General features: G+C 46.4%; 1 protein-coding gene across 1 annotated transcript in view; it reads right to left on the reverse strand.

Annotated features, from left to right (window-relative positions):
• Positions 1 to 26,542, reverse strand: part of AGBL4 (AGBL carboxypeptidase 4) — a 183,697-nt gene that overhangs the window by 44,690 nt on the left and 112,465 nt on the right. Inside the window, exons 6-7 of the mRNA XM_087866308.1 lie at positions 10,172 to 10,324; positions 7,762 to 7,924 (exon numbers count right to left, since the gene is read on the reverse strand). Of these exons, the coding sequence (XP_087722434.1) occupies positions 7,762 to 7,924; positions 10,172 to 10,324 (316 nt within the window). The remainder of the gene's footprint in view (positions 1 to 7,761; positions 7,925 to 10,171; positions 10,325 to 26,542) is intronic.

The following is a 26,542-nucleotide window of genomic DNA, read 5'->3' on the forward strand; positions in this document are numbered from 1 at the left end:
GATCAAATTCTAGTCCACATCTGCGTGGAGGAGAAAAAGAAAGCTATAGTCTTCCGTCTAGTTTAGTCTTCTGTTCTCAAAAACCTCTGATTGAAGCGTTTTTTGCTTATGAATTTTAACAAAGGCTGGACCCTGCGCATGATAATCAGGGGCTGGGAAGTACCTGGGTATTTGTACATGCCAACCAACAGGTCAGACCTGATGGCTTCTTGCTGCTCTGACTAAAAAGTGAAGCCTCCTTATCAAGAAAGAAAATCAGGCAGTACCTGCCTCCCCCCATCACACCTCCTCCAACAGCCCCAGTACACACGTACGCATGTTCAGATAATGCCTCTGAGCAACGCAGATCATATCATCCGTTTTCTATTAGTGAGTCAGCTAGCAGATGCTGGTGAGGCTGCTTCTGTTTCTTTCCTTCCTTCCTCCCTTCCTTCCTTCCTCCCTTCCTTCCTTCCTTCCTTCCTTCCTTCCTTCCTTCCTCCCTCCCTCTCTCTCTCTCTCTTTTCTTTCTTTCCTCTTTCTTTCTTTCTTTCTTTCTTTCTTTTCTTTCTTTTCTTTCTTTTCTTTCTTTTCTTTCATTGGCATTGATACCTAGTATCAGGCTGTAGCCAGAGAGGTGAAATGATTTAACTAAGGTCACACAGCTTTGTGAGGGAGGCAAGGGGCAAAGGGCTATACTGGAATGGGGATCTCAGTTCAGCACTTTTGACCAACTAATCAAGGGAAACCCACCTTGACTGTGCATGCCAAGAAGATCACTCCCTTCATTAGGACTCTACAGTACCTTGTAGAAAAATCTACTATGACTCTGCCCAAAGCCCAGACCTTTCTCCAGAACTTCAGGATCAAACAGCCATCTGCCTACTAAACTTCTCTTTTTGTATGTCACACAAGCTCCTATACCCGATTCATCCCAGAGCTCAAAATATCCCCTCCCCAGTCCTTTTCTCCAATTTAAGTGACTGGCCCCACCATCTACCACGTTGTTCAAATCAAGAAAATTGGGTATCTTCCTTGACTTCATCCTTTACCCCCACACCGAAGTAATCACCAAAAATACTCAATCCTACCTGTTAGATACTGAAACATGTTGTTAAAATGGAACTGTCTTCCTTTTGGCTTTAGCCAAAATCCCGAGTCGACTTACAACTACTACGTTTCAAAGTGAGGTATGAAACCACCAGACAGGACTTGCAAAGGGAAACCAGAAAGCCAGTTTTGCAACCTTTAGCTCCCCTTCAGACAAGAGGGCTACTGGAGGGGTACAGTGACCAAAGAGGTGAACCACCAGATCACCAGGGACTGAGGAAGGACGAAAGACAACTGGCCTGAGCAGATGGACTTGCCGATATCAGTGGCACTCCAGGGCCAGGGAAAAAGGTATGTCTGAGGAAGCTTAAGAGGGCTTGCTCATGCCATCTCTAGAAAGTACCAGTCACCTAAGACCTTTTCTGCTCCTTTCCTCCTCTCCCTCATCCTCCTCAACCCTGGAGGGTTGAACATCTGGGGTTAGCAAGGTGGGAGAGAGGGCTGCAAGACAAGCTGAGCAAACCCAAGTTACCTTGAGCTGGTTTGAGACAAGCCTGAGGTAGAGGCTGGGGTGGCTAGAGCTGTGATGGCTTTGACTGGACCAGATGCAGTCATTGCTGAACTGAGACTCTTGTGACCAGAGTTAATTAGAAAACTTTTAATTTCCTGAGAGTTATTAGAAAGTCATGGAGCCTGCCAGAGCTTTCATATGTCTAGATCTATATCTATAATCTATCTCCATCTATCTGTAGGGTCAGTGGGGGGATAAAAAATGCTTTCTAATCGCACCCTGTGGGCCCTGCTTGTTCAATGTACCTGTTACACAGTTCCCAAATCTTCCCCCTTCTCTTTTCCATCCGGCTCTGCCTATGTTCCTTTCATCATCTGCTGCTTCTGGCACAGCCCCAACTCCCCTCCAATACTTTGGACACACATCCTCTCTCTGGCATCGGGGTTCTCCCCTGCATGTCTGCCTCTGCCAGGAACGCTGCCCCCCTACCCCTTCTCCTGCCTGCGTCCCTTTTGTCCTTGAGGTCTGAGCCTTAGTTTCTCTTCCTCCAGGAAGTCTTTCTTCCCTCTGCCTTCCCTACACTCCTGCAAGGTTAGGTGACTCCCATATGCTTCCCTGACCAGCAGAATTCTCCTCTGCCAGAGTGTTTACCCTCTGATGCTGCTGTCTCTACTTTTCTCCCTCCTTCCACACTATCTCCTCCTTGAAAGCAGGGCCCATGCCTTATCCATTTCTAGTGTCTAATGAGTTGTGTTTGATGGGCAAGTAAATAAATGATATCTTCAATGTCTAATGCATATTTCAGAGGACCCAATGCAAGGCACATAGTAGGCTCTGAATTCAGGCCAAACCAGTCAATTGAATTCTAAATCTTTGCATCTTCTCAGGGCCATGCCAGCCATTCTCTTCTCCCAGAGCCAGCATTTTCTGATTTCAAGGTGCCCACAGCTATAAGGCCTGTATGGAAACCAGTTTGCTTAGGACGCAAGGTCTCTGTTCCCAGTGATTTTCTCATCTATTATGTCAAAGAGCTATTTCCTGTAGCTTGTAACCAGACCATAAACAAAGGCCAGAGAAGCTCTGGGTTATTTTATGATTCTAGTTTAGCCTTTCTCTCTCTCTCTCTCTCCCTTTCTTCTTCTTCTTCTTCTTCTTCTTCTTCTTCTTCTTCTTCTTCTTCTTCTTCTTCTTCTTCTTTTTTTAATCGTTTGAATAGAGCATATTTATTACTTGGCAGGCCAGTAAATTGTAAATAGGGTTTGCTGAAGAATGGTCCAAAATTCCCCGGAATTTATCATTTCACAACAACAACAAAAACAACAAACCACAGGAAGGAAAGGCGAGGGAACTGATATTTAATGGCACTAAATGTGTGCCCAGTGATTTATCTGCATTCTTCCATGTAACCCTCAAAACAACCCTGTGAAGCAAATAATCTTTATCCTTACTTTACAGACGAAGAAACTGAGGTTCGGAGTGCTTAAATAATTGGGTTAAGGCCCTTAGCTAGAATAATGCAAAGCAGAACTGACACACAGGACTTCAACATCAGACACATGCTTGGAGACCATCAGCCAGGGCAGAAGCCTCTGAGGATGTTCCCCTTTTAGATTCTGTTAAAAGTCATGAGTCTTCCTTCCAGAAAATGAACTGTGCATCTTTACTCACAGTTTTGCATAAACTGTAGATAGTTCATAGGCTCTTCTTGAAGCCCATCCAGAAGCCCTCAGTTAAGAACCCCTTAACTAAAAGAATGAAAGTAGCTATGGGCTTAGCCTGATCGGCTGTCCAGGACACCTTTGCATTGATTTTCCCTATTAGACTGAACACTTACATTCACAGAATCATTCTATCTTTAGACTTACCAAACAACAGAATTGTGGATTCTTGATTTTATAAATTCATCTAAGCATGGGATTATAAATTTCAGATTTCAGAATCAGAAAAAATCTTAGACTATCAGAGCTGGATGGAACCACAGTAGAGATCAAGTCCACCCATGATATCCTTCCACGGCTCTAATGGGTAGAAGTATCAGACACTGAGGCTAAGAGAAGGCAGGGCTTGCTCAGGGTTCCTCAGTAATGGTGGCGGAGTCAGCATTCAAACCCCTGATGCTGGCTTCAGAGCCAGATCATTGGGTTGAAGACTCACCCAATACAAGGAAAGCTGTGCAGTCTGCATGGGGGTGAGAAAAATGGGGGGCAGAAGGAACATCTGTTGAGTACCTATCATGTGCCGGGCAGTGCCTGTGGACTGGAGATACATGGCATCATTTCACTCTCCCAAGAACCCTGCAGAATATTATCACTATTTTTATCTTACAATTGGGTAAAAAGGCTCAGAGTGGTGAGATAAGCAGCCCAAGGTCACACAGCAAGGGAAGCATCAGTGACTGTGTCCGTTGTTGCATTTCCCTGATGGAGTGCAGAAGGAAAGTTGGAGAACAAGCCCCTGATAATGTTTAGCTAGTGCTTTTCGAGGGAGAAAAATTAAACTGTCAGATACGTTTGTTCTGGTGGGTGGAGAGGTGGACACTACTGTAGGCCCGGGTGTAATAACCCTCAGGATTCCCTCCTCCCCTCGCCCTTCCCTGGTCTTACTCTCACCCAGCATGCCCTGGGTAACTAACGTGTCCTCCACCTACCCTGATGTGAGAAGGGCTGTTCTGGGGGGCAGACGTGAAAACCCCACCATGGGAACTCCACACCCCCACTCCGTGAGCCAGTTGGTGTTGTGAGACCAAGGCCTTCAGTTGGGGTGACTCTACCGAGACCCTTTCCCCACGAACGCTACAACATGGCCATGGCCTCTTGTCCTAACAGCCCCTTCTTCACACAAATGCAGGTCCTCGCTCACGGTCACATACGCCTTTTGGATGTTTTAACCTACAGTCACTGAGTATTTAAAGCTGATGGTGCAGACTCACATACATTAGTTCATTTTAACTCCTTGCAACTCAGTGAGGTTTAGTGCTATAACCTCCCATTACAGATGAGGACACTAAATTCCAGTCAGATGACAAAACTTGCCCAAGGTGACACATCTAGCAAGTGGTTGAGCCAGGATTCAAACCCAGATTTGTTTCAATTGAAAGTCTGCACTTTGCTTAATGCCACGTTTTTCATGACTGTCTCTAATTAATTCCTATAGCAGGGGTTAGAAGAGTGACAGTTCATGGTCCCTCTGTGAAGGGGATGGGTTCACCTTGGGGAGGTTACCAGACTCGCTGAAGGGCGCTCTCTGGGGTGATGCTGGTGCTGTCGTCACAGTGCAGGTCTCCCGACACCCGGTCTGGAGGACACTTCCTCCCAGACCACACTGCCATTCCCATCAGACCATGTCATTTCTCTCTCTGATTGGGACATGGAGCCAGCAGCCAACAAAGATCAAAATCTGTCTGCCTCAAGTCTCCTGGTATGAGAGGAAACATGCATTTCAAACAAGAACCAAGTTAAGTCACTCTCCTGCGGTGAATGGGCCTGGCCTCCATGCTGCAAGTCCTGCTTACTCTTCTTGTCTCCAGGTGATGGAACAAGGCAGGGTGGGCCCGATGGCATTCTGGTCTGCTCAGCTCAGCTGGTGTGCCGTGTGCGCCACCTCGCCGTCCACTCTGAACTCCTTCCCATCACTACCTCCCGCTCCCCGCTGACAGCCCCATCCAATCGCTTACCAAAGCCACATGCACGGAGTCCGCTGTTCTACAGGCTCCCCGGAAGCACCCAGGCTTAGGCCTGACTCATCTCCCCCTGGACTGTCAGAATGGCCTCCTATGAGTGTTCTTGCCCACAGTCTTGCCCCCTCTAATCTGTCCTTCCCAACGTAGGCAGAGGGGCTTTCCACAGTAGCCCATGGTGTGAAACCCTTCTATTACTCTCCATTGCCTTCATGTTCAAGTTCAAATTCCTCACAGCCTGCCACTTCAATGTCATCTCCTGCATCTGAAGTCCTTCAGCCATTCTGGACCACTTCCTACCTCCTGCACACCTTCCTTCCTCCCCTCTGTCTGCCATGTCCTCCCTCCACTTAACCCACCCCAACTCAATCTGGCTAATTTCTACTCAATCTTAAAAACTCAGCGTAGATGTCACTTCTACTGGGAAGCCTTCCTTGACCTCCCAAAATGGTGCTTGACCCCCTACCCCCATACGAAGACATTGTTGTCTTTAGTATGTTCACCGCTACATCCAGCGTGCCTAGAACTTACCCTGGCTTATGGCAGACACGCAGACATATTTGTCACAGGGAAGTTTCCCATGACTCTCTGGAACTCCTCCACTACAGAACGGACCATACCTATTAGAATTGCCTCTTTCCCTTTCTGTCTCCCCGAGTAGACCGAGAGCTCTGTGAAGTCAGGGTCCGTGGCTTTTTGTTGAGTATTTTGCCCTGGGTGCCTCGTAGGATTCCTGGCCCATACTGACAGTGTGTTTATTTTGATGCACGAGGACTGGATGTTGAGGAGGAAATCTGGGCCTGGGCCAAGGGAGGGGCATTCTACGAAGAACCGCATTTCCTTCCAACACAAAAGCACCTGAGGTGCTAAGAAAGCACCTGTGACATCAGAAATCACCCACAGACTACGTGCAGGTCTCCTCTGGAGGGACCTATGGCTCACTGTGAATAAGTGCGTGAGATCCCCTCTGACGTGCATGCTCAAACGCTTCTTCCAGGCCATTCCCTCAACATCGGGGGAGAGCAACGCAGGTGCCGTGTGGAATGCCACCCCTCCGTGTATCGCAGGAGTTAGTGGGTCCTGGAGAAGTCATGCCACACATCAAGTGTTGGGGGCAGGGGGAGGGAGAGTGTGGCGTGTAGAGGTGGCCAGGGTCCTCTGCCTCACAGCAGAGCCTACTCCCTTGGCCTTCCTAGGCCAAGTAGTTATTAAAGCAGATTTCAAGATGACTGTCTTAGGCTTGGTGACTGGAAGGAGGGGACTCAGTTCTTACCATGATCTCTCCAGTGTTCTACTGGATCTGGAATGTGCTCTAACACCTGGACTACGTACTGCTCACCCTTCCATCGGGGGCCATCACTCTGCCTCCCACGTACTCAGCAAGGTAACAGGACCCCCCAGAGCCACCAGGCTACAACTGACTGGGCGGACTAGTCCAGAGTCATGCCCCAAACAGAAGGGAGGTTTTCTTGCACAGAGTATGGCAGGAACTCCAGAAACACTCACCAAGGGTTGAAAAAGGCTAAAAGGAGCACTTCCACTCTGGCGAGGGAAAATTTATATATATACAGAGTTAATGTCATTTCTTTCCTTTCTCCTTCATCAACTGTAATTCTTTCTCTAAGAAAACTCAGTGTTAGGAGAGGAGAAATGGGTCAGTCCAAAAACAAAAGGATAAAGGAACACAAAAACTGTCACAATCTGTCACAAACCTTATGCAGTGACCTTGACATTAAAATCAACACCCAGGAAACTAGAATGACTGAATAATCCCTAGAAATTCAAGCAAGCTAGAAATAACCTCCAAGTTCATTATAACAAGCGTGGGGGCTTTTGGAGAAGTTTTAGGAGGAAGTCAAGAGGAAAAGCAATTTGGTGAAGGAAATACCAAAGCAGAGAGAAAGATGTGCAGAGGATGGGAAGGAAGGCAGGGCAGACAGAGGGGAGGCACAGGGAGAGAAGGAGAGGAGAGGAGGATGGAGAAAAGAGAGAAGCCAGAAGGGAGGGGGCATAAGAAGTAGCAAGAGAAAAACACAGAAGCTAGAGCTAGAAGGAGAGGACAAGGAGAGAAAATGGGTACAAGGAAAACTGGTGAGCAGAGAGAAGAGAAAGAGGGCGAGAGTGTAAAAAGATGGGAGGTGAAAAGAGAAGATACAGTTTTACACATTCAGGTTTAGAAGATGGAGTCTAAGACCACCCAGGTCTTACTCAGCAACCCGGGGGATGGTCCTCCAGCCTGTGTGCTTACGTACCTTAGACGGCAGAAGACTCGTTCCCTCATGGGGCGGGGGGGGAGACGGAGATGGGAGCAGCGTAAGGCTGTAGCAGAGGCAGCTGGGAAGGGGGGTGCCCATCAGAAGGGCAAGGGCCAAACAGGACAATCCAAAGATGCCACCCGCAGAACAGCCTCCATCCTCACCCCAGGGTGTCAGCCCTCAGCGAGCCAGAGACCAGGTTTCTAATCTACCCATTAAATCTTGCCAGACCTGGATACTCTCCTCTAGATGTGGGCTGGCCCAGGGCTGGGGGGACTCGCCAAGGATACAGGCTTCCTCTGTGTAGGGCACAGCAGCCGTGGTGCCCCCGATGACGTAGCTATAGAAGGAGACCTCAAGGGTGTAGCAATAGGAACTGTGGTCCAGTAGCCCCCCGAGGAAGCGACGTCCGGTTCCTGCTTTCACGGCATCCCGGTTAAAGGATGTGCTAGACTGGGAAAGACAAATCAGGGAAGAGAGAATCAGGGCCGGGCACTTGCTGGCTATCGGGGTTTGAGCAAATCTTACAACACATCTGGGCCTCAGCTTCCTCATCTGAAAAGTGGGATGTTCATCACACATCACAGAATTATTATGGGGACGGATGAAATAAACCAACAGAATTAAAAGAACGCATCCAACTTTGGACAAATATTTGTGGGAATCCGAGTGGGGATGTTGGAGCAAGGGCCAGAAGAGAGCAAGAAGCAATGATACTCTGATGAGAATCAAAATGAAAATTTGGGCAATGCTTTCAGCTTTATAATGTCGTTTCCCACATGGCATTTCAAAATAACCCTTTGACGGAGGTGTTGCAGCTTTGCCCCTCTTGGTGAGACAACGAGGCTCACAGAGATGGAGCAAGCAAGCGATAGAGCACAGATCTGAACCGAGGACCGAGGGACTGCAGACACCCCGATGCTCCATCGCAATGCTCCCCCTCCACGAGGGGCGGCTGGACTCCCACCCAACATCACAGGGGGTAGGGACCATGGCTGTTTCTCTGCTAGGGTGTCGGCCTCACCCATCACAGCAGACAGAGAGAGGGCAAAACAAGCAGGTTGGCGTCTCAAGGCCTCCGTTCAAAAATGTGCGAGATGTTAGGCAACTTGCGTTATTTGGTTCAGCCTCAGTTTCCCCATCTGTAAAGTGGAGGTGATAATGACATCTCTTTCATGGAATTGTGAGGGTGACTCATCTGTGATTAAACAGGCATTCTGTGCCAACCCATGGAGATCAAAATAAATAAGGAGCTGTGGTTTTAATAAGGGAATGTGTGTCTTGTGAAGCAGGATATAAGAGGAAAAGAGGGAGAAAGAAAACAGCAAAACGAGGCAGATATTTAGAGACACATTGAAAGGAAGAGAAATTGTGTGTGTGTGTGTGTGTGTGTGTGTGTGTGTGTGCGTGTGTGTGAATTCAGAGGTAAAGGAAGGGGTCAGAAAATTCGAATGTCACATCTGAAAGGACCCTTGAAGTCCATGCAGTGAAATCATTTTAGAGTCGGGTACTGAGGATCAGAGAAGAGGGGAGACAGAGACTGGATGAGGACAGATGACCTTGACCCTGGCCTTGAGCTCTTACTGTGGCTGCAGCACAGGAACACCCTCAAGCGAGGCCAGAAATAAAGCTCCTACACTGGGCCCCTTTGGTCTCTGAGGCCTGTGGCCCAGCCTTCAGGGGAGTATGGACCAGGAGACCACGGTCTGCTCTAAAATTTCAGTGGTTTCAAAAAGCCTGCAGCTGGCCAGCCCATAGATTCCTACAGAATCAGGCATGGTGTTTCTACCCCAGAGATGCAGCTGGGGAGCCACCTGCTTTGATTCTGCCACCACAGGCTGAGTGACTTTGCTGTACATACTGAACTTCTCTGGGCCATCGTGTCTCTTGGGTACAGAGAGGAAACTGAGCCAGTTCCTTTCCTGGTCTGCCATTCAAAACTTCTGGGATCCAAAGTGCACCTTACTTCATGGAGAAATTCATCATCTGCACTAATGTCCAGGCCTGGAGCAATGGACAGGGACGTTTTCAGCTCATCAACTTCAAAAATTGCTATGACCTTTGTGGGCCTCTCCCCCTCTGGCCACGTGGAAATAACAGGCCTTAGAAATGTAGTATCAAAACAAAGGAAAATGTGCAAAAACGCTCTTCCACGTCCCCACGTCTGGGGTCTGCTGAGGTCTTTACTGTCTGCAGCCCCCTCTGCTACCGAGAACTGCCTTTGTCCTCCCGGGAAGCTAGGATGCGGGCCGGGCAGATCCCCCACAAATCACTGACACAGAAATCGAGTCCCAGCAATGGTCACGGAGGGAGAGCACGGTGGGCACACGACCCCCTTCAGCAGGGGTGAGGCTCCTACTGAAAGGGCTGGATGAGGTGAAAGTAGACCCTGGGAGGGGGGGAGGCCACCATGTGGTGGGTGCTTGGTGAGTCCCTTCTCTTGCTGATGCTGGCGTCACACCAACTGAAAAAATCCCAGCTCCTCAGAAAGACCGGGTGCTGCCTCGTCCAAGACTGTGCCCCGCTGACTGGCGAGGAGCGTCTCGAGGACATGGGGTAGCTTGTTCACCTCTATCTCCATCGCCCACCCAGGGCCTGGCACGGAGCTGGCGTTCTGAGACCAAGAAACCCGACTGAGCTGAGGGAAGAGGGAAGGGAGGGGGCTGGGTGCAGGCTGCTGAGAGAGAACTCTTGACCTACGTAGGAGAAGTCCTCAGCGTTCTGGCAGAGGAGCTTGGGGAAAACGGCCTGCCTCTGGAACCGTTCCTCGTCCTCAAAGATGTTGCCGTACATGAAGCCGTTCATCATGGTGGAGTGGGCGTGGATGTCGATATAAAACTCCAGGCTTGTTTTCTGGTGAGAGAAAGGTTGACAAATGGACGTCTGTGGTCACAGAGCTTGCCCTAACGGACCAGATGCTAGACGTGGCGTGTGCGTGTGCATACACACACACACACACACATTTCTTCCGAGCCGTGCTTACATGGCAGCAGATTTAGCCCCCATGTGCAGTGTAATTGAGGGGCTGAGACTCGGGAACATCAATTTCTCCTCACTCTGAACGCCGTCTGCCCCTGGGGGCTAGACCACTAGTTCAGCAGCCCCCGTCAGAGTCCTGAAGAGGTGAGGGTCTTGTTGGGGGAAGTCAGGATGCCATGTACCCAGAACAATTTATCCATTCACAACTAAAGGCACTAGCAGACTTTGTTTTTCTGATTAATGAGAAATACCTTCAGGTAACACAACTGTATTTATATTGGGCCTGCTTATGGTTTGGGCCTGACTGGGCCATTTCTAGCTGAGGGTTCTGGGGGAGATCATGGCCCTACAGTGAGTCTCAGCTTTCATATTTGACAAAGGGGTTATTTTAATTCCAACCTCAGAGAGTTATAGTGGGAACCACACACCACAATGATAATTACTGTCATTTACTGCATATTTTAATGCATGCCAAGCCTAACTCTGGGAGTGTTACATGTGACATATTAATTCTTTTATTTAACCTCATTTCATGTTGCCATACCTGTTCCCCAATGATATATAAATAGGGCATGGAAAAAATAATACATATTATACCTTGTGCTCTGTAAAGATGATGTTGACTAGTCTTTCTCTGCTCTCTACTTGCAAATATTTGAGGCATTCCCTAGCCTGATATGGTATTATTTGCAAACATTCCCGTGTATGAGCTCCCTGCAGGTAGGGAGAGGTCTGTAGAGAGCCCAGCAGCTGGACATGAAGGGTGCTCAGGAGCTGCACGCAGAACGACTGGACCAACGACTCCAGAGGAACTGCCCAGACACCAGAATGGACTGGCAAGAGTCGGGGAATTTTTTGGCACATAGATCTTCAATGTCCCTCAAATCTGACCTTCTCTTCCTATATATCAGCCCAATGTATACCTAATAATCCTTTCTGAGAGTAACAGAGGCTCCAAGTGTGAGAGAGACTTGTCCAGCCTGGCAAAACCAAGGTCTCCTGAAACCCAGGTCTCCTGACTCCCAGCACAGTTAACGTCTCACCGTCAATGGGTCAACTCTAGAAATGGCCAAGGCAAAACCTGGCCACCTTTCCATCCCCTTTCTAGCATGTGTTCCTGGGAAAGAAAGAAAGTCTGTGCTTAGAAGGATTCTTCCTCCTTGGGACCCTTTCAAACGAAGTTAAAACCAAATGAAAACTGTGTTGCTTCTAGAATGTGGGCCTGATGACTGTCATTTCATTTGCCTCCGAGTTGGATTGAAAAATTATGTCTTGCCGAGCTCCCCATTCTCCGGGTAGCATAAGCTGTCTTTGGAGAGACACAAGAGGCACTGCTCTGTGTGATATTAAACTCATCATTTTCAGCTTTGGAGGTGGAATGCACAATGATTCAACAGGAGCCCTATAAAAGTCATCTTCGCAATTTTATTTTCTTCAATTGTCTGTCTTTTCCTCTGAGCTTTTGATGAGCTGCAGAGGAGAGGAGGAGGCAGAGAGATGACTTAAGAAATGTGTAAGGAAAAGCTCCAGTTTCTATCTCTGAATGCCGGAACTGGACAGGGCCATGGAGGCCAGCTGCTCTGACCTCACCCGGCTCGTGTGGGGAGGCTGTGTGCTGAAGGCCGGCCGGCCGGCCAGTTAGCGGAGGAGTAAGAACTAGAACCTGGTTCTTCTGATAACATCCTGGAGTGGCTTCCACTGCCCTATCCTGACACCTGGCACCTAACGTGATTTCACTTTAAATAACCGGCAAATTACATTAATTGATTTAAAGATACGAAAGGATTTATAGGGAGAAACCTCCCTATCCCAGGAGAATCCCCAGGCACCTGTTTTCACTCCCTAGAGTTATCACGTGCTCCTGCATCCTTCCAGAGACACTTCATACACAAACAAGCAAATATCCATCCCCCACCCAACCCCGCCGTCCCCAGGACACACAAATGGGGGCACACTGAACATACTATTCAGATCTGCTTTTTTCCCTAACATGTCTTGGAGGTAATTTTTTCTCAGTGCATAAACAGTTACTCATTCTTTTTAACAGCCATATATAAACTATTCAGCCAGTCTTCTACTGATAGACATTTAAGTGATTTCCAACCTTTTCTTGTTACCAACAATGTCTTAGTGATTGACTCTGAATATATGCTATTTCACACATACAGAATTATATGTAGGATAAATTTCAAGAAGCAGAATTTCTGGGTCCCCTGTACATTTGCAGTTCTGACCAATACTAACAGACTGACCTCTTCAGAAGGACCAACTTATTCTCCCAGCAAAATACTACAATGTGTCTTTTGCAATTAACTTGGCAACATGGGTGGAATGAAACTTTTTGGTATTTGCCAATTTGGTGGGAGGGTGAAGAAGGATATCTAAGATTAGTTTTTTTGGTTTTTCTGTTTTTTGCTTTTTTTTTTTTTTAAAGTAGGCTCCACACCCAGTATGGAGCCCAACGTGGGGCTTGAACTCACGACCCTGAGATCAAGACCTGAGCTGAGATCACGAGCCAGATGCTTAACCAACTGAGCCACCCCAGTGACCCTAAGATTAGTTTTAATCTGAATTTCTCTTAGTATAATTCTCTTTTATTACTTGGTTTAGGCTTTTCATATGTTTAAGAACTATTTGCATTTTGTTTTCTATGAATTGTCTGTTAATTTCATCTGCCCATTTTGAAAGCTGGAATGTTAGTCTTTACATGTAGTACAAAAATATTTTTGTTCAAGGGGCGCCTGGGTGGCTCAGTTGTTAAGCATCTGCCTTCGGCTCAGGGCGTGATCCCGGCATTCTGGGATCGAGCCCTGCATCGGGCTCCTCCGCTGGGAGCCTGCTTCTTCCTCTCCCACTCCCCCTGCTTGTGTTCCGTCTCTCGCTGGCTGTCTCTCTCTGTCAAATAAATAAATAAAATCTTAAAAAAATATATTTTTGCTCAGCTTGTCATTATTTTTTGACTTGACTTCTACTAGTACTTTTTTCCATCCAGAAATTTCTAAATGCTAATTTTTTATACAGATTTATCAATCTTTCCTTTTGTGGTTTCTGGGTGGAATTCTTTCATTGTTCCTTCTATTACTTTTGTTGTTTCACTTTTTACATTTAAATATTCCATTTCAATTTGAATTTACATGGACCTAGGTTGTGAGGTAAGGATTGCACTTTACTGTCCTACACTATTTAGGAAATTGTGCTTTTCCCCATGGACTTGAAACGCCATCTTTGCCATATATATATTTTTTGTATGTATTTGAGTTTAGTTTTGGACTTTTTATTCTGTTCTAATCATTTATCTATTCATGTGTCAATACTATAGTTTTAATTTTGTCAAGTTTATAATATATCTTGTTTCATTTTATACTTTTAAGTGTAGTTAACATCTGTCACCATGCAACTCTATTACCATCCCGTTGACTCTATTCCCTATGCTGTACCTTTCCTCCTCATGACTTCATCATTCCCTAACTGGAAGCCTGTACCTCCCACTCTCCTTCCTTCATTTTGCTCATCCCCTGCCCCTGGAAACCACCTATTTGTTCTCTACGTTTATGGGTCTGTTTCTGTTTTTTTGTTTGCTTGTTTGTTTTGATTTTTAAGATTTTATATATAAAGGGAAATCATATGGGATTTGTCTCTGACTTATTTCATTTAGCATAATGCCGTCTAGGTCCACCCACATTATCACAAATACCAAGATCTCATTCCTTTTTATGGCTGAGTAATATTCCATTATATATATATACATATTTATACCAATCTTTATCCATTCATTTATCAACGGACACTTGGGCTGCTTCCATATGTTGGCTATTGTAAATAATGCTGCCATAAATGTAGGGGGTGCATGTATCTTTTCAAATTAGTGTTTTACAATGCACAGCTGTTATCACCTCATTATGCCTCTTTTCCCAAATTTTCCTGTATCGTCTTGCATATTTTTCTATATGATCTTTATGATTAGCTTGTTTAATTTTCTTTCTCCCCTAGCACCTGTCAATATTCTCAATAATATAACCATATTAGACTTTTGTATTGCCATAGGAAGAATCAGCTCTTATGACTTAGAGCCCTCCAATCCAAGAATATGTTTTGACTATTTATTCAAATTTTCTCTTGGGTACAGCAGGAAATTTAAAAAATTTTTGTTTTGTTTTCATATAGACCATGAATGTTTCTTTTTGATGCCAAGGCAGTTTACATTTTTACTTGCTGCTGTAAATGTGATGCTTTCTTCCATCAACTCTTCTAACTAATGGTTCTTTAAATATAAATGCTCTTGTTCTTTTCTTTTAAGTTTATTTATTTATTTTTATAATCTCTACACCCAACATGGGGCTCAAACTCACGATCCCAAGATCAAGAGTTGCATGCCCCTCCAACTGAGTCAGCCAGGTGCCCCTAAAGGCTCTTGCTCTTGACATATTAAATTTGTACCCAGTACTTCACTAATTCTATTATTATTTATAATAATTTATCATTTGATTTTCTTGGATTTTCATTTGCTTATTCAACAAATAATCTCTGAGTGCCTATGATATGTCAGACAGTGTTCTAGGCATTGGGTATGCACCAGGGAGTGTGCTGGGTACTAGGGATAGAGCAGTGGACACAATAGAGAGTTCCTGAGCTCAAAGAGTTTATAGTCTATGAGGAGAGAAAGGGAATAAACAAATCAATTAATAAATACAAGATGTCAGGAGGCATTAGTGCCATGGAGACAAAGTAAAGAAATGGAATAGAAAATAATAGAGGGTTCTAGAAAACCAGCAGCATGAATGGAGCAGGAGAGTTAGTCTTGAGGCTATAAGTTTGAAAAGCCTTCCAGATGGAAGGAGAAGTAAATGCAACAGTGACATGCACTGGGCATGTTTCAGGAACAGCAAGGAGGTCAGGATGCCTGGAAAGAAGGAGTGAAGAAAGGGTTTGTAAACTTACCACCTGTACATAGTACTTCTATCTCCTGTCTGTCCCCCTCCCAGTTTTTATGTTTCTAATTTCTTTTTCATGTCTAACCACATCGGGCAGTACTTCCAAAACAACGTTAAAGGATTAGTTTCTAAGACACCTTCCCACTCTGAGAGTCTAGGGGCTGGAGATGGAGTAAAAAACAGTCTAGGATATTTACCTAAATAGGGTCTAAGTTCTTTTTCTTTTTCACTACACATGCCCTGCACTTTGCTGGAAATACCGAAGACCACAAATTCTAATTCCAACAACATCCTTAGTATGGTTTGTACCCAACCTGGCTTCATGGACTTGTGTGGGCCCAGCTAGAAGGCAGAAGCAGGGGTTCTGATTCTGGTTCTAATGTTAGCCCAGTCTGTGACCATGGAGAAGTGGCAACTCCTCACTGTGCCTCGATTTTCTTATTTTAAAAGTGGTTGCTGGATTCTTGCTTGGGCCTCAGTACTTGTTGCTCTACACCTGGCTGATAAGGACGTTTGTGTGTCTATAAGCTCCTTGAGGACCGGGAACATGTCCGATCCAAGTCCCATCATCTTTACTTGTTCAACTACAATAGCTTCTTCCCTGGTTTCCTTGCTGCTCCAGAGTAATCTTTTTAAATGCAAACAAATCATGTTACTTCCCCAGTTAAAACTGTTCTGGATTTCTCTACTGCTCCCAGGATAGACTGCAAGCCCCTTCACATGTTTTGAAAGGCCCTGCACGATCCAGTCCCTGCGCCATCTAGTCTTAGCTCGTGCCCCTTCTGGTCTGACACCGGGCACTCCAGCCGTGTGGAACCACCTGCGGTACGTGGACCTGCTCACGACATCTGTCTCCACATGTACACATCGTAGACAGCTCTTCTGCCTGTAATACATTTTCTCTCAATCTGGCTAACTTTGACGCAAGCTTCACGTGTAAGGCAGAAACTGAGTGGATGCTCATCAGTCTTATTCCCTTTTCCTGGGAAAGGGAAGACACTGCCCCCTTTCCCTTGCTATTGCGCTGGAATGTCATTCCGATGGAATGTCAGCAGTGGTGACACCGGCCACTTTCGGGCCTGATGATAACACTCATACATAATCGCCCACATTCTCTCTTGCTCTTGTGCATGGAAGCTACATGTCAAAACAACGGTATCATAAGAAGGAGTCAATGCTAGGAGGAAAATGACCAGGAAAGCCTCTTGACCCAGCGGGACTGTGATGAAGCCTTTACGGTACTAAGCTGCTGAAATCTGGGGATTGCTTGTTATAGCGGCTAATATTATTCATCTGACTAGTATAAAAAAATCTCAGTTCAAATAGACTATTTTATTCCTCAGGATGAGGTAACGGCCTCCTCTGTGTGCTCATAATTCAAGGCACAGCTCTCTGTCTCATGGCACATACCACGTGGCACATAAATGCTTTGTTTATTCCCATCTCCCATTAAAATGTGAGTTCTTTCAGGGAAGGGACCATACATTGTTGATTTTTTAAATCCATAGGGCCAGAGCAAGGCCTGGTGTGTGGTAGGTTATCATTCAAGGTTTGGCAGAGGAAGGAACAGGAAATCAAGTGATGGAAGAATGAGGGACTGATAGGAACAAGCAGGCACATCCTCAGTTTTCCTCGGCAGCCCAAAGAGGTACCTTTCTTTGGCCGTGTCAGAGCAAGGAGTGTGTCACTAATGCGGGGCCCTTCATTACAATTTAGGACTGAGATTAGAAGGGAAAGAAAGCATCTCTGTTCTTTCCTTCCAAACTTAAGAACCTTAATTAAAACCAAGTGATGAAGGGCTGTCCCCTTGCCAGCAGCCAACAGCTCATCCTGCTATCAGGGGCCTAAAGAGTAAATTACAATCAGTGCCAATAAAATTAAAAGTACCTTAGGGCATATTTGCAACATAATTTAGTGTGGAGTTTGCTTCCTCCTAGACACCAGGGAGGAAATGGGTTTTTCCTCTACATTCTGAGCTGCTTCCCTGCTTCACCTCAGACCTGCGAGCGGTGCGGTGAGGTCACATGGGGCAGCCCCTTAGGGTCTATCACACGTTCTAGCCAGAGAAAGAAGGGAGATCCGACCCAGGAGGGGCAGGGGGTCTTAGCCCAGGTTTGGCGAGCAGAAAGAAGCTGAAGCTTAGGCAGGCATAAGCGCCAGTCGGGAGGGTGAGCTGCTTTGTCTCTCCTCCTTATAGAGGGAGGGCTGAAGCTCAGAAACACCCCACAGCAATGGCAGAGCTGGGACCCACATCCCTCTGGTTACGAGACCATGCTCCGCATCCTGCTGTGCTCTCAGGGGCTTGCAGTCTAGCAAGGCAATCACCCTGATCTTAGGACTGTAAGACCTATGCAGTTTCCTTCATCTCTGAGCTGAAGGACTGGGAGGCCTGGGGACTGATCCTGGCAGGCTTAGCCTCTCAAATGGCACTGGAGGGGGAGGGGAGGAGCAAGGAGCATTAGAAAGCTCCCCTGCTGAGATGTACCCCAGGAAGCTGTTTCCCCATGGGCATCAGGCGGAAAAAGCCCTAACTCTAATCTTTTTATTATCGACTAAAATATTTCCATTTTTTTAAAGTTAAAGTAGAAAAGAAATTGGCACAATAAATATGAAGCTAAAGGAAAAAGAAAAAGCCAAAGTAGATGCTTATGGAAGTCAGGGTGCATGTCCTAAGGCAAGTGGAATAATGTTTCAGAAAACCTGAGAACTCTTTCTTTAAAAACAACTGAGCAAATGAAACAAAGTCAACGTCCTTTGTCATGCACAATCTAGACCTCCGAAGTGGCACAATTAAGTTTTCTCTGCTCAGGAACGCCCTGGATATGACTGAACAGAACTTCTGGTCACAGAGAAAGGATGTGATGAATCGATGGGGACAAGAAGAGGAACAACCGTATAGGAGACCCAGATAGCTAGCTAGGGAACCGAGGGGATGGGCTATGGGCACTTTTTCTCCTGCCTTCCTCCATTCCATGCTCCAGTCCTACCTGCAACTTCCAGAAACCTGCAGCTTCCCCAGCACACATGTTCTTCTCTGCGCTTCTTGCCTGCCATTCCTGCAGGGGAAAATGCCTATCCCCCAGGCCTCCCCGATAGCTTGCTTATCCTTTACTGCTAGGCCTCATGGCCCCTTGTCCAAGACGCCTTCCTTGACTCTCTCAGTAACAGCAGCTCGCTTTTTTGGACCACCATAGATTTTTAAGATATCCTTCTGTTAAAGTATTTATCACCCAGTTTACCCCTTCCTTCCTTCCTTCATTCAACAAATACTTGCTATGAACTTACTGTTTCTAGGACCCGGGGGTGAACCAAACAGATGCGGTTCCTGCCTCCGAGGAGCTGACCATAGACGGGGATGACAGACTACGAATGGTCACTAAGCTGGGTGACCCCAGATTGTAATATGCGCGAGGAAAGCACTAAGGGGAGCCACACGATGGCGGATCACCGAGGGGATGCGGACAAGGTCTGCTTTAGATGGTGTGATCAGGAAAGGCCTCTGACATGTGAGCTGAGCCTGGAAGGATGATAAGAATGAGCCATTCAATGAAGCTGGCCAGAGAATTCTGGGCAAACAAAGTCCCAGAAGCAAGGATGAGGGTGGCATTTTCAAATACCAGAGGGAAGGCTCGTGGCAGGATTGTGATAAACACAGGAGGTGAGCTGGCGAGGGTCCGAGGGTGCAGCTCACACAGGGCCTTTCAGCCTGGGGTCAGAGTTTGGAGCTTATCCTAGGTACAGTGAAAAGTCATTTAAATAGGGAATGTAGTAAAAGGATTCCCTTGCCTGTCATGGAGAGAATGGGTTTTAGGGGCATGAGAGGAAGCTGTCGAACAGTTCCCTGCAGAGATCACAGGAGCTTGAATCAGAGCTGGGTGGCCATGATGAAAAGAGAAAGGCAAATTTGAGAAATATTTTGGCCACAGCTTTGTAGGACCTGTGCATGGATTGTATGCAGAAAGAATCAAAGACAGATCGGGAGTTTGTGACTTGAGCAACCGAGAGACAGTGGTGCCACAAAGACAGACAGAGGAGACGCAGGTGGAGACCGGTTGGGATGGTGGTGAGGAAATGGGATCCGGAAGGGGTCTCTGCAGTGGCATTGACTACTGGACACAGACCGGGCGTGTCAGGTAAGCAGATACACATACGACCCTGGAGCCTGGGGAGTGGGCTGCCCCGGAGGCGTGAAGGTAGGCATCGTTAGCACAGAGGTGTCTCTGGAGCCCTCCAAAGCCGACAGTTAGGTAGAGGGGACGTGAAGGAGATGGCAGGGAGCAGGAGGAAACATGGACAGTGTGGTTTCATGAAAACTAAAGCAAAAAAGATTTTTAAGAAGGAGGGAGTAGTCTGTGAACCCAGTAAGGTCTAGAACCACGTCTGGTTCACCTCTGTATCCCCAGGGTATATCATAGGGTCCAGCACACAGTAGGTTCTCAGGGGACATTTGCTGAGTGACTAAATGAATCATAAATGAATGAAGAAGGTATCCTGGACTCAGAGAAAGGGGCAGAGTAAGAGGTGTGGTGTAAGGAGTTTCAGGGCCTAGGTTCTAATCCAAGGTGCTATGGAGGGAAGACAGTAATAACAATTTAGTGCTTACCACCTGCCACTCCTTACTCCTCCCACAATCCCCTGGGATAGAAACAACATTTACAAATGAGGAAACTGACGAATAGACAGGCTTAAGTAACTTGCAAAGGGACCCCCCAGGTTACAAAATGGTAACTGACAAAACCCACCCTGTCCGGCTGTGCAGGCCATGCTCTGAACCATGACTTCATCAAAAGCAACTGACATCCTGAGGGAAATAAATCAATCAGAGAAAGATAATTATCATATGGTTTCACTCATATGTGGAATATAAGAAACAGCACAGAGGATCATAGGGGAAGGGAGGGAAAATGGAATGGGAAGTCATCAGAGAGGGAGAAAAACCATAGGAAACTCTCAACTCTAGGAAACAAACTGAGGATTGCTGGAGGGGAGGGGGTCACTGTGATGAGCATCAAGGAGGGCACGTGATCTGATGAGTACTGGTTGTTATACACAACTGATGAATTATTGAACACTACATCTGGAACTAATGATGTACTGTATGTACCTCGTTTAAATAGAATTTAAATAAAAATTTAATTAAATTTAAAAAATTTAAGAAGCCTTTAAAAAAGCAACTGACATCTACTGAGTGCTTCCTGTGTGTGGTCTTGTAATAATTCTCGTAACAATCCTATGAGTTAAGTACTATTATAATCAAAGGAAGAAAATGAGGCAGAGAGGTTGCAAGAGGCAAGGTTGAGATTCAAACCCAAGTCTTTCTGACCTAGGGCTAAGCTCTTCATCTCTAAGCTATTCAGAACCTCCCAGCCTCTGCATCTGTGGCCTCTTTGGTCTCAGCAGAGTAAACTTCAGGACAAAGGAAATTTGTGAGAGTCATGCACAGGTGTAGGGAAAAAGCACCAGTCGCAGCAAGATGAGGAGTAAAAACATTTTCCTACTTCCAATTTGTCTCTTGTAATCCTCTTCTACTTAGAGGTGAAAAGTAAGATCTGTATGTAAATAAAGGCATTTCTGCATCTCCTCCTTCTAATGACCCAGGAGGAGCCGGGTCTGGCCCAGCTTCTACCTCCTCCTTCACCTCTGCCCTAAAAAAGGAAGAGAGACCAGAGGCTTAGCACAGGAGCCCTGGGTTCATAATAGACCTTCCCAGGGCAAAAGAAGAACTCCTGATCTGTCTCATGCTCCCCATAGCAGTGACTGATGAACCCAGTGTTGACCATGACAGTGATGGTGATGACAGAAGAAGGGTACGCATGGAGTAGGGTGGTTTCAGGTTCCGTAGACTTGGCTTCAAGTGTCAGCTTAGCCATGGGTGAGCTTTAGGACCTATGGAAGTTACTTTCCTTCTCTGAGCCTCAGTTTCCTTGACTCAAAAGAGGGGATAATAATCTCAACCTCACAGGATTGTCAGGAAGCACCTGGTTCTGTGCCTACCAAAATGCCTGGCAGTTTATACACTTTAAATATACTTTTCCCAATCACACAGTGATGCTATGTGGAGGTGCAGTGCTTGGCACCATGGGTATGGACCTCCTTGAGCTCAAAACATTGCAAGGAAGATGGACATTTTAAAACTAACTATGTGTGCAAACAGAAGATTTGAAGAGAAGTACAGGGGCTAGAGGAACACAGAGCTGAGAGGGGCTTGGAGACCCGGCTTACATAAACGTAAATTTCTTCCTTGTTCAATAGAACATCTACTGACAATAACCATCGGCTTGCACATCTGTAGAGTTTATAAACCATTCTCACACCAGTGTCTGCCTTCAGCTCAGGTCATGATCCTGAGGTTCTGGGATCGAGTCCCGCATCAGGCTCCCTGCTTGGCTGGGAAGTCTGTTTGTCCCTCTGCCTCTGCCCCCTCCCCACTGCTTGTGCACGCTCTCTCTCATTCTCTCTCTCAAGTAAATAAATAAAATCTTTAAAACAAACAAACATTCTCACACCAGTTAGCTCATGGGATTCTCTTAACAATCCACTGAAGTAAATGGGAGCTTAGTTTCTCAGAAGAATCTCAGACGGGCTTCTCGAGATCTCATAGCAGGAAGGGACCTCAACTGGATTCTAACTTACGTCTCACTACCTCCAAAGGCTCTGCTTGCTCCTTGCCCTTGGGGTTCACCCCAGGTGCTCACTCCTGCATCAAGAGTAGATACAGATGCAAGTGGGAAAGCCAAATCTCCCTGCAGAAAGCCCCAGTCTGCGCAGAGAAACCAAGAAGAGGATGGAGATATAATATGTAAGCTTGTGAGAGCCAAGGGACATTCTAATTTCATAATTAAAAGTTAATGTTGCTTCATTATAAATCAAAGGCTGAGGAAACTAGGGCACCCCCAGGAACATGTTAGGAACTCAATAAATATGTGTGGCCTGAATGCTTGGAGACACCTCCTGTAGGAGGTCGTCAGCTGATTCAGAGAGAGAAAAATGGATGTCTAACCACTGAGCTGGGGGCTTGGTAAGTCCTCAGTAAATCTTCATTCTTTTCTTCCCAGGAAACTCATCTTGGCTCTCCTACTAACCTGCTCGGTGACCCTGGAGAAGTTTCTTTCCCTTTCTTCAATTTCCCCATTTAGAGAATGGATTTGGTGACTTTTCGTGGCCCCTTATGCCCTGAAAATCTTATATCTTTCAACCATCTCATCTTTCTGCTTTGCACTGTTGCTTTTTTTTTTCTTCTCCTTCCTTTGGCCTCTGAGGACAGATTCTGCCAGAGTTTCCCACCTTCTCTCCTTCAAGACCTGAGTACCTGCTTGTTTTTCCTTGGTTTGGCCCTGTGGCAAGAACCTACTGTAAGACGGCAGTTCAACCATTTCCCCATGGTAATGCAGTCTTCCCATGTGGCAGGGTAGGCATCACTGTTTTTCAAAGTGTTCAGGGGTGCCAATGTTCATGCTGCAATTCTGTACTGTATCCTGGAGAAAAATAAGGTGGTTCCTTGCTGCTTTATTCAGTGTGGGTAGCAGGGGGTGGGGGTAGGGGGAGTGGAGGAGAAAGGTGCAGACAGAGACCCTATATCTGTCCCTTTGTTCCTTTTCCTCCTTCCCTCTCCCCCTCTCTCATCTTGCTCCTCTTTCTTCTCTCTCTTCATCCCTTCTCTCCTCTGTCCCCCCTTCCCGCCTCTCTCTTTCCATCACGTGGTGGGGGAAGACAGCCGAGGGAACAAGTAAGTGCATATCAGCCATCCGGGTGCTCTGAGGTGCATGTGGAGAGTGGCGGAGCTACAGCGAAGGGGACCGCCAATTTTGGGGGCAGTCGGGAAAGGTGGCTGTTGAGCGAGGTATGGAGAGACAAGAAGGTGTTCACCAAGTGGATGATAAGGAAAGGAGCCCCCAGTAGAAAGAAAGACATTTTAGGCAAAGGGAGCTGTGTGAGCAAAACTCACAGGACCCAAAACCAGCCAGCCCATTAAGGGACCTATAATCAGCCCAACTGACCTGGGGTGACTGAAGAGTATTACTGGGGGGGCAGTGTGTGAAAAAGGGGCTGAAGAGGCTTCCATGGACCCATGATGGAAGGCCTTGTAAGCCACTAAGGACTTTTCATATAAAATAGAAAACATAGAGAAGTATTTTATGAAATTATAACATGATTCTGTTTGTATTGCATTTCGGTAAGATTTTTTCGGGAGGCTTTGATGAGGAAGAATTAGAGGTTATAAGACTCAAAGGCATGTGGGACAGTTAGGACATTTTTGTTATAGTCCAAGTGGGAACTGATTGAAAAATGATCAGATTCTCAATTAAAGCAGGGGCGGGGAGGGAGAGAAGAAGGAGGAGTACATATCTGAAACCTATTATAAAATAAGACTGACAGGGCTGGATATGGGACCTAATTTCAGACAGACTCCCGGGTTTCTGGATTGCGTGGCTGGCTGGACCGTGGGGCCATTTTCTGAGATTGGTGTTGCCATCATCCCCTCAGTGGGAGGTGTTTGCCTCATAGGTACTGGTCCCCAGTTAGAGAATGATGCTATCAGAGGGTCTATGGTCTTGGGCTATGTTTTGATATGAACAAGATGATTTTTGCCTAAGCATGGCTATTTGAGTGAAAGAAATACACTTTTCCACATAACCTACACATTGCCTATATCCTTCTTAATATAAAGATAAGCATTGTGCATTTCTACAGGATATAAAATCAGAACAAGAGTTTTTTTTCTTTTAATTTAGACACCTAATACACACATTCAAACACTTGGGTGCCCTAAATGGAATGCGGGCAAGGATGTTCTCAAGCCATTACTTTGCTCCAGGTTTTCACTCCCTCTGAACAGAAGATTTTGATTGTTATGGACCACATCACTCAGACAGAAAGCAGCAAGGAGGAAGGGGGCAGTCTGAGAGTCAAGCAAGGGTTGGACAAGGAGGTGTGGGGACAAACCAGGCTTTATCTCTTGGTTTGAAGGCAAAGCCCAGAACAGGGAGGTCTCCTTCACCCACATCCACATGAAAAACCTTTACTAAAATCCCATAGAATTAGTTTGTGGCTTCTCTGGTTCTTGAATGGTCTGGAGTTTTGCTGGGTGGATGCCTTCCTTTGACACATGAAACACTACACAAACTACACGACTTGTTCAGTCACTGTCTCATTCCCACCATACCCATTTTACAGATGAATACACGGCTCGAGATTACACTGAGGAAGTGACAGAACCAAGGATAAAACCTACATCTTCCATCCATAGTACAAGTTACTCCACTATGTCATTCTGCCTTAATCCTCTAACTTTCAGGTCTCAGGGGAGCCCTGAGGGTGAATTCACACAAAGCCTGGATGGTTCCTCAGTACAGGAGTATCGGACCCTCCGTGACCTGCCTCCATCTCCAGCCTCATTTCCTGCTATCCGCTAACAGGCATGCAGTGCTTTCACCATGCCAAACTGACAGCTTCCAGACCATGCCATGCTCCTCCCATAGTCGAGAAGGCCTTGCTCTACCTGCCCCTTCTGCGGGGCCCAGTACAAGCTTCTCTTCCTCTTAAAGATTTCCTTAGCCCATCTGGGTGTGCTTGACCACGCCCTCGTTCATGTACGTTTCACTCAGCCCCACGTCTTTATTATCCTCATCTCACGGTTTCACCATTATTGCGGTATGTGCCTATTCCACCCACTGGACCAAGTGCTGGTCGAGACCTGAAATCTTTATACCTCCAACCCCTAGCACAGTGCCTGGCACATAGTAGATGCTGAGGAAATCCTTCCTGAATGAGTGAATGGATGAGTTAACGGTGGAGAAGAAAACATTCCTGAGCAGAGACCATCCCCATCCTTGATCTTCTGGGAGAATTGTTATTGTGGAATATGGAGAGAGAAGGTCAGACATCGAAGGGATTTAATGAGCAAAAAATTCTTCCCTATTCTCTCTGGTTCCTTCCCTTTTTATTTTTTCTTCTTGCTATTGGAACAAAAATAGAGTACATCATAAGCAAAGCTGTATTTTCTGTTTATTGCCACCAGGTTAATAACAGTAATGGTGCGGGAAGAAAATGCGGTGTTATGTAAAATCCTGCATTGCGGATTTTGCTGCTGATGTAAAGAACTCAATAAAGTGTAACACTTTAATCATAGAGATAAAAATCACACGGCAGCTTCCCACAGGCTCCCGGAGCCTAAGAAAAAGTGGTTGTGGGGAAATGAGAGATAGGAGAAGAATATTATCAGGCATCAGAAAAATTATGTTTGGGCTTTTGTGTGTGTGTTTTTTCCCTTCATCTCTAAAAAATGGAATAAAATTTTTCTATCTTCTTCTAAGACATCTTGTATGAATTTCTGTATTCTCTGGAGGCCATGCTCAGATTTCTGGGGGAAGATTTGCTCATTCTTTGTAAAAATTGATTTGTTTAGGGAGAACTGAATTCCTGCCTTTTAGGTGATTCGGTGGCCTTTACGAAAATAGGGGCTGTCTCTAAAAATGAAAGCAGGATTGGGATGGAGGCAAGGAGGTTGGTGAGAGTAAAATCTCTATTTTTATGATGGTCTTGTAATGCGGAGAAAAGATCATAGCAACAGATGGAAGCTCTTGCTAGGAACTCGGCCGACCTTCCGAAAATTACCCTCTTGCTTCTGTGCCTCAGTTTTATCATTCTTCAAACAAGGACTTTCACTAGGTGGAAAGAACGTTCTAAAGGTCATGCCTGCTCTGACACTTAACTGTGAGGCTCTGGGCGACGAGGCCAGTGGCTTGGCTTTTGACATGGGCTGTTGTGGTTCTGAACTGTCGCCACCCAGCTGACCTGTTTCCACTCCACCACCCCCTTCCCTCCCTTAGCAACCAGATCTGCTCTCGACCCTGCAGCCGGAGTGCTCCATTTATAATAAGAGAAAGCTATACGTACACCCTGCAGTGAGACTGGGGTAAGTGCTGGCAGGAAGACCCTAGGGCTGGTGCATGCCTGAAGAGGTCATTGAAAAGCCGAGGTAGCCGGTGTCCCCGGAGCAGAGTGAGCGGGGCAATGCAGAGAGAGGAGGCAGGGCCAGCTTAGGTGGGTCTTACAGCCACTGCATGGGCTTTGCCCTCCCAGGTGCAGCCCCAGAGGGCAGCTGATGTTCGCAGACAGGAGACTCCACTATGAGGCAGCATGAGCACAGGTCATGAGAAGA

Source organism: Ursus americanus, chromosome 12 (genome assembly GCF_024610735.1).
Source record: "Ursus americanus isolate L20-20 chromosome 12, mUrsAme1.1.p, whole genome shotgun sequence".
NCBI classification, from domain to species: Eukaryota; Metazoa; Chordata; class Mammalia; order Carnivora; family Ursidae; genus Ursus; species Ursus americanus.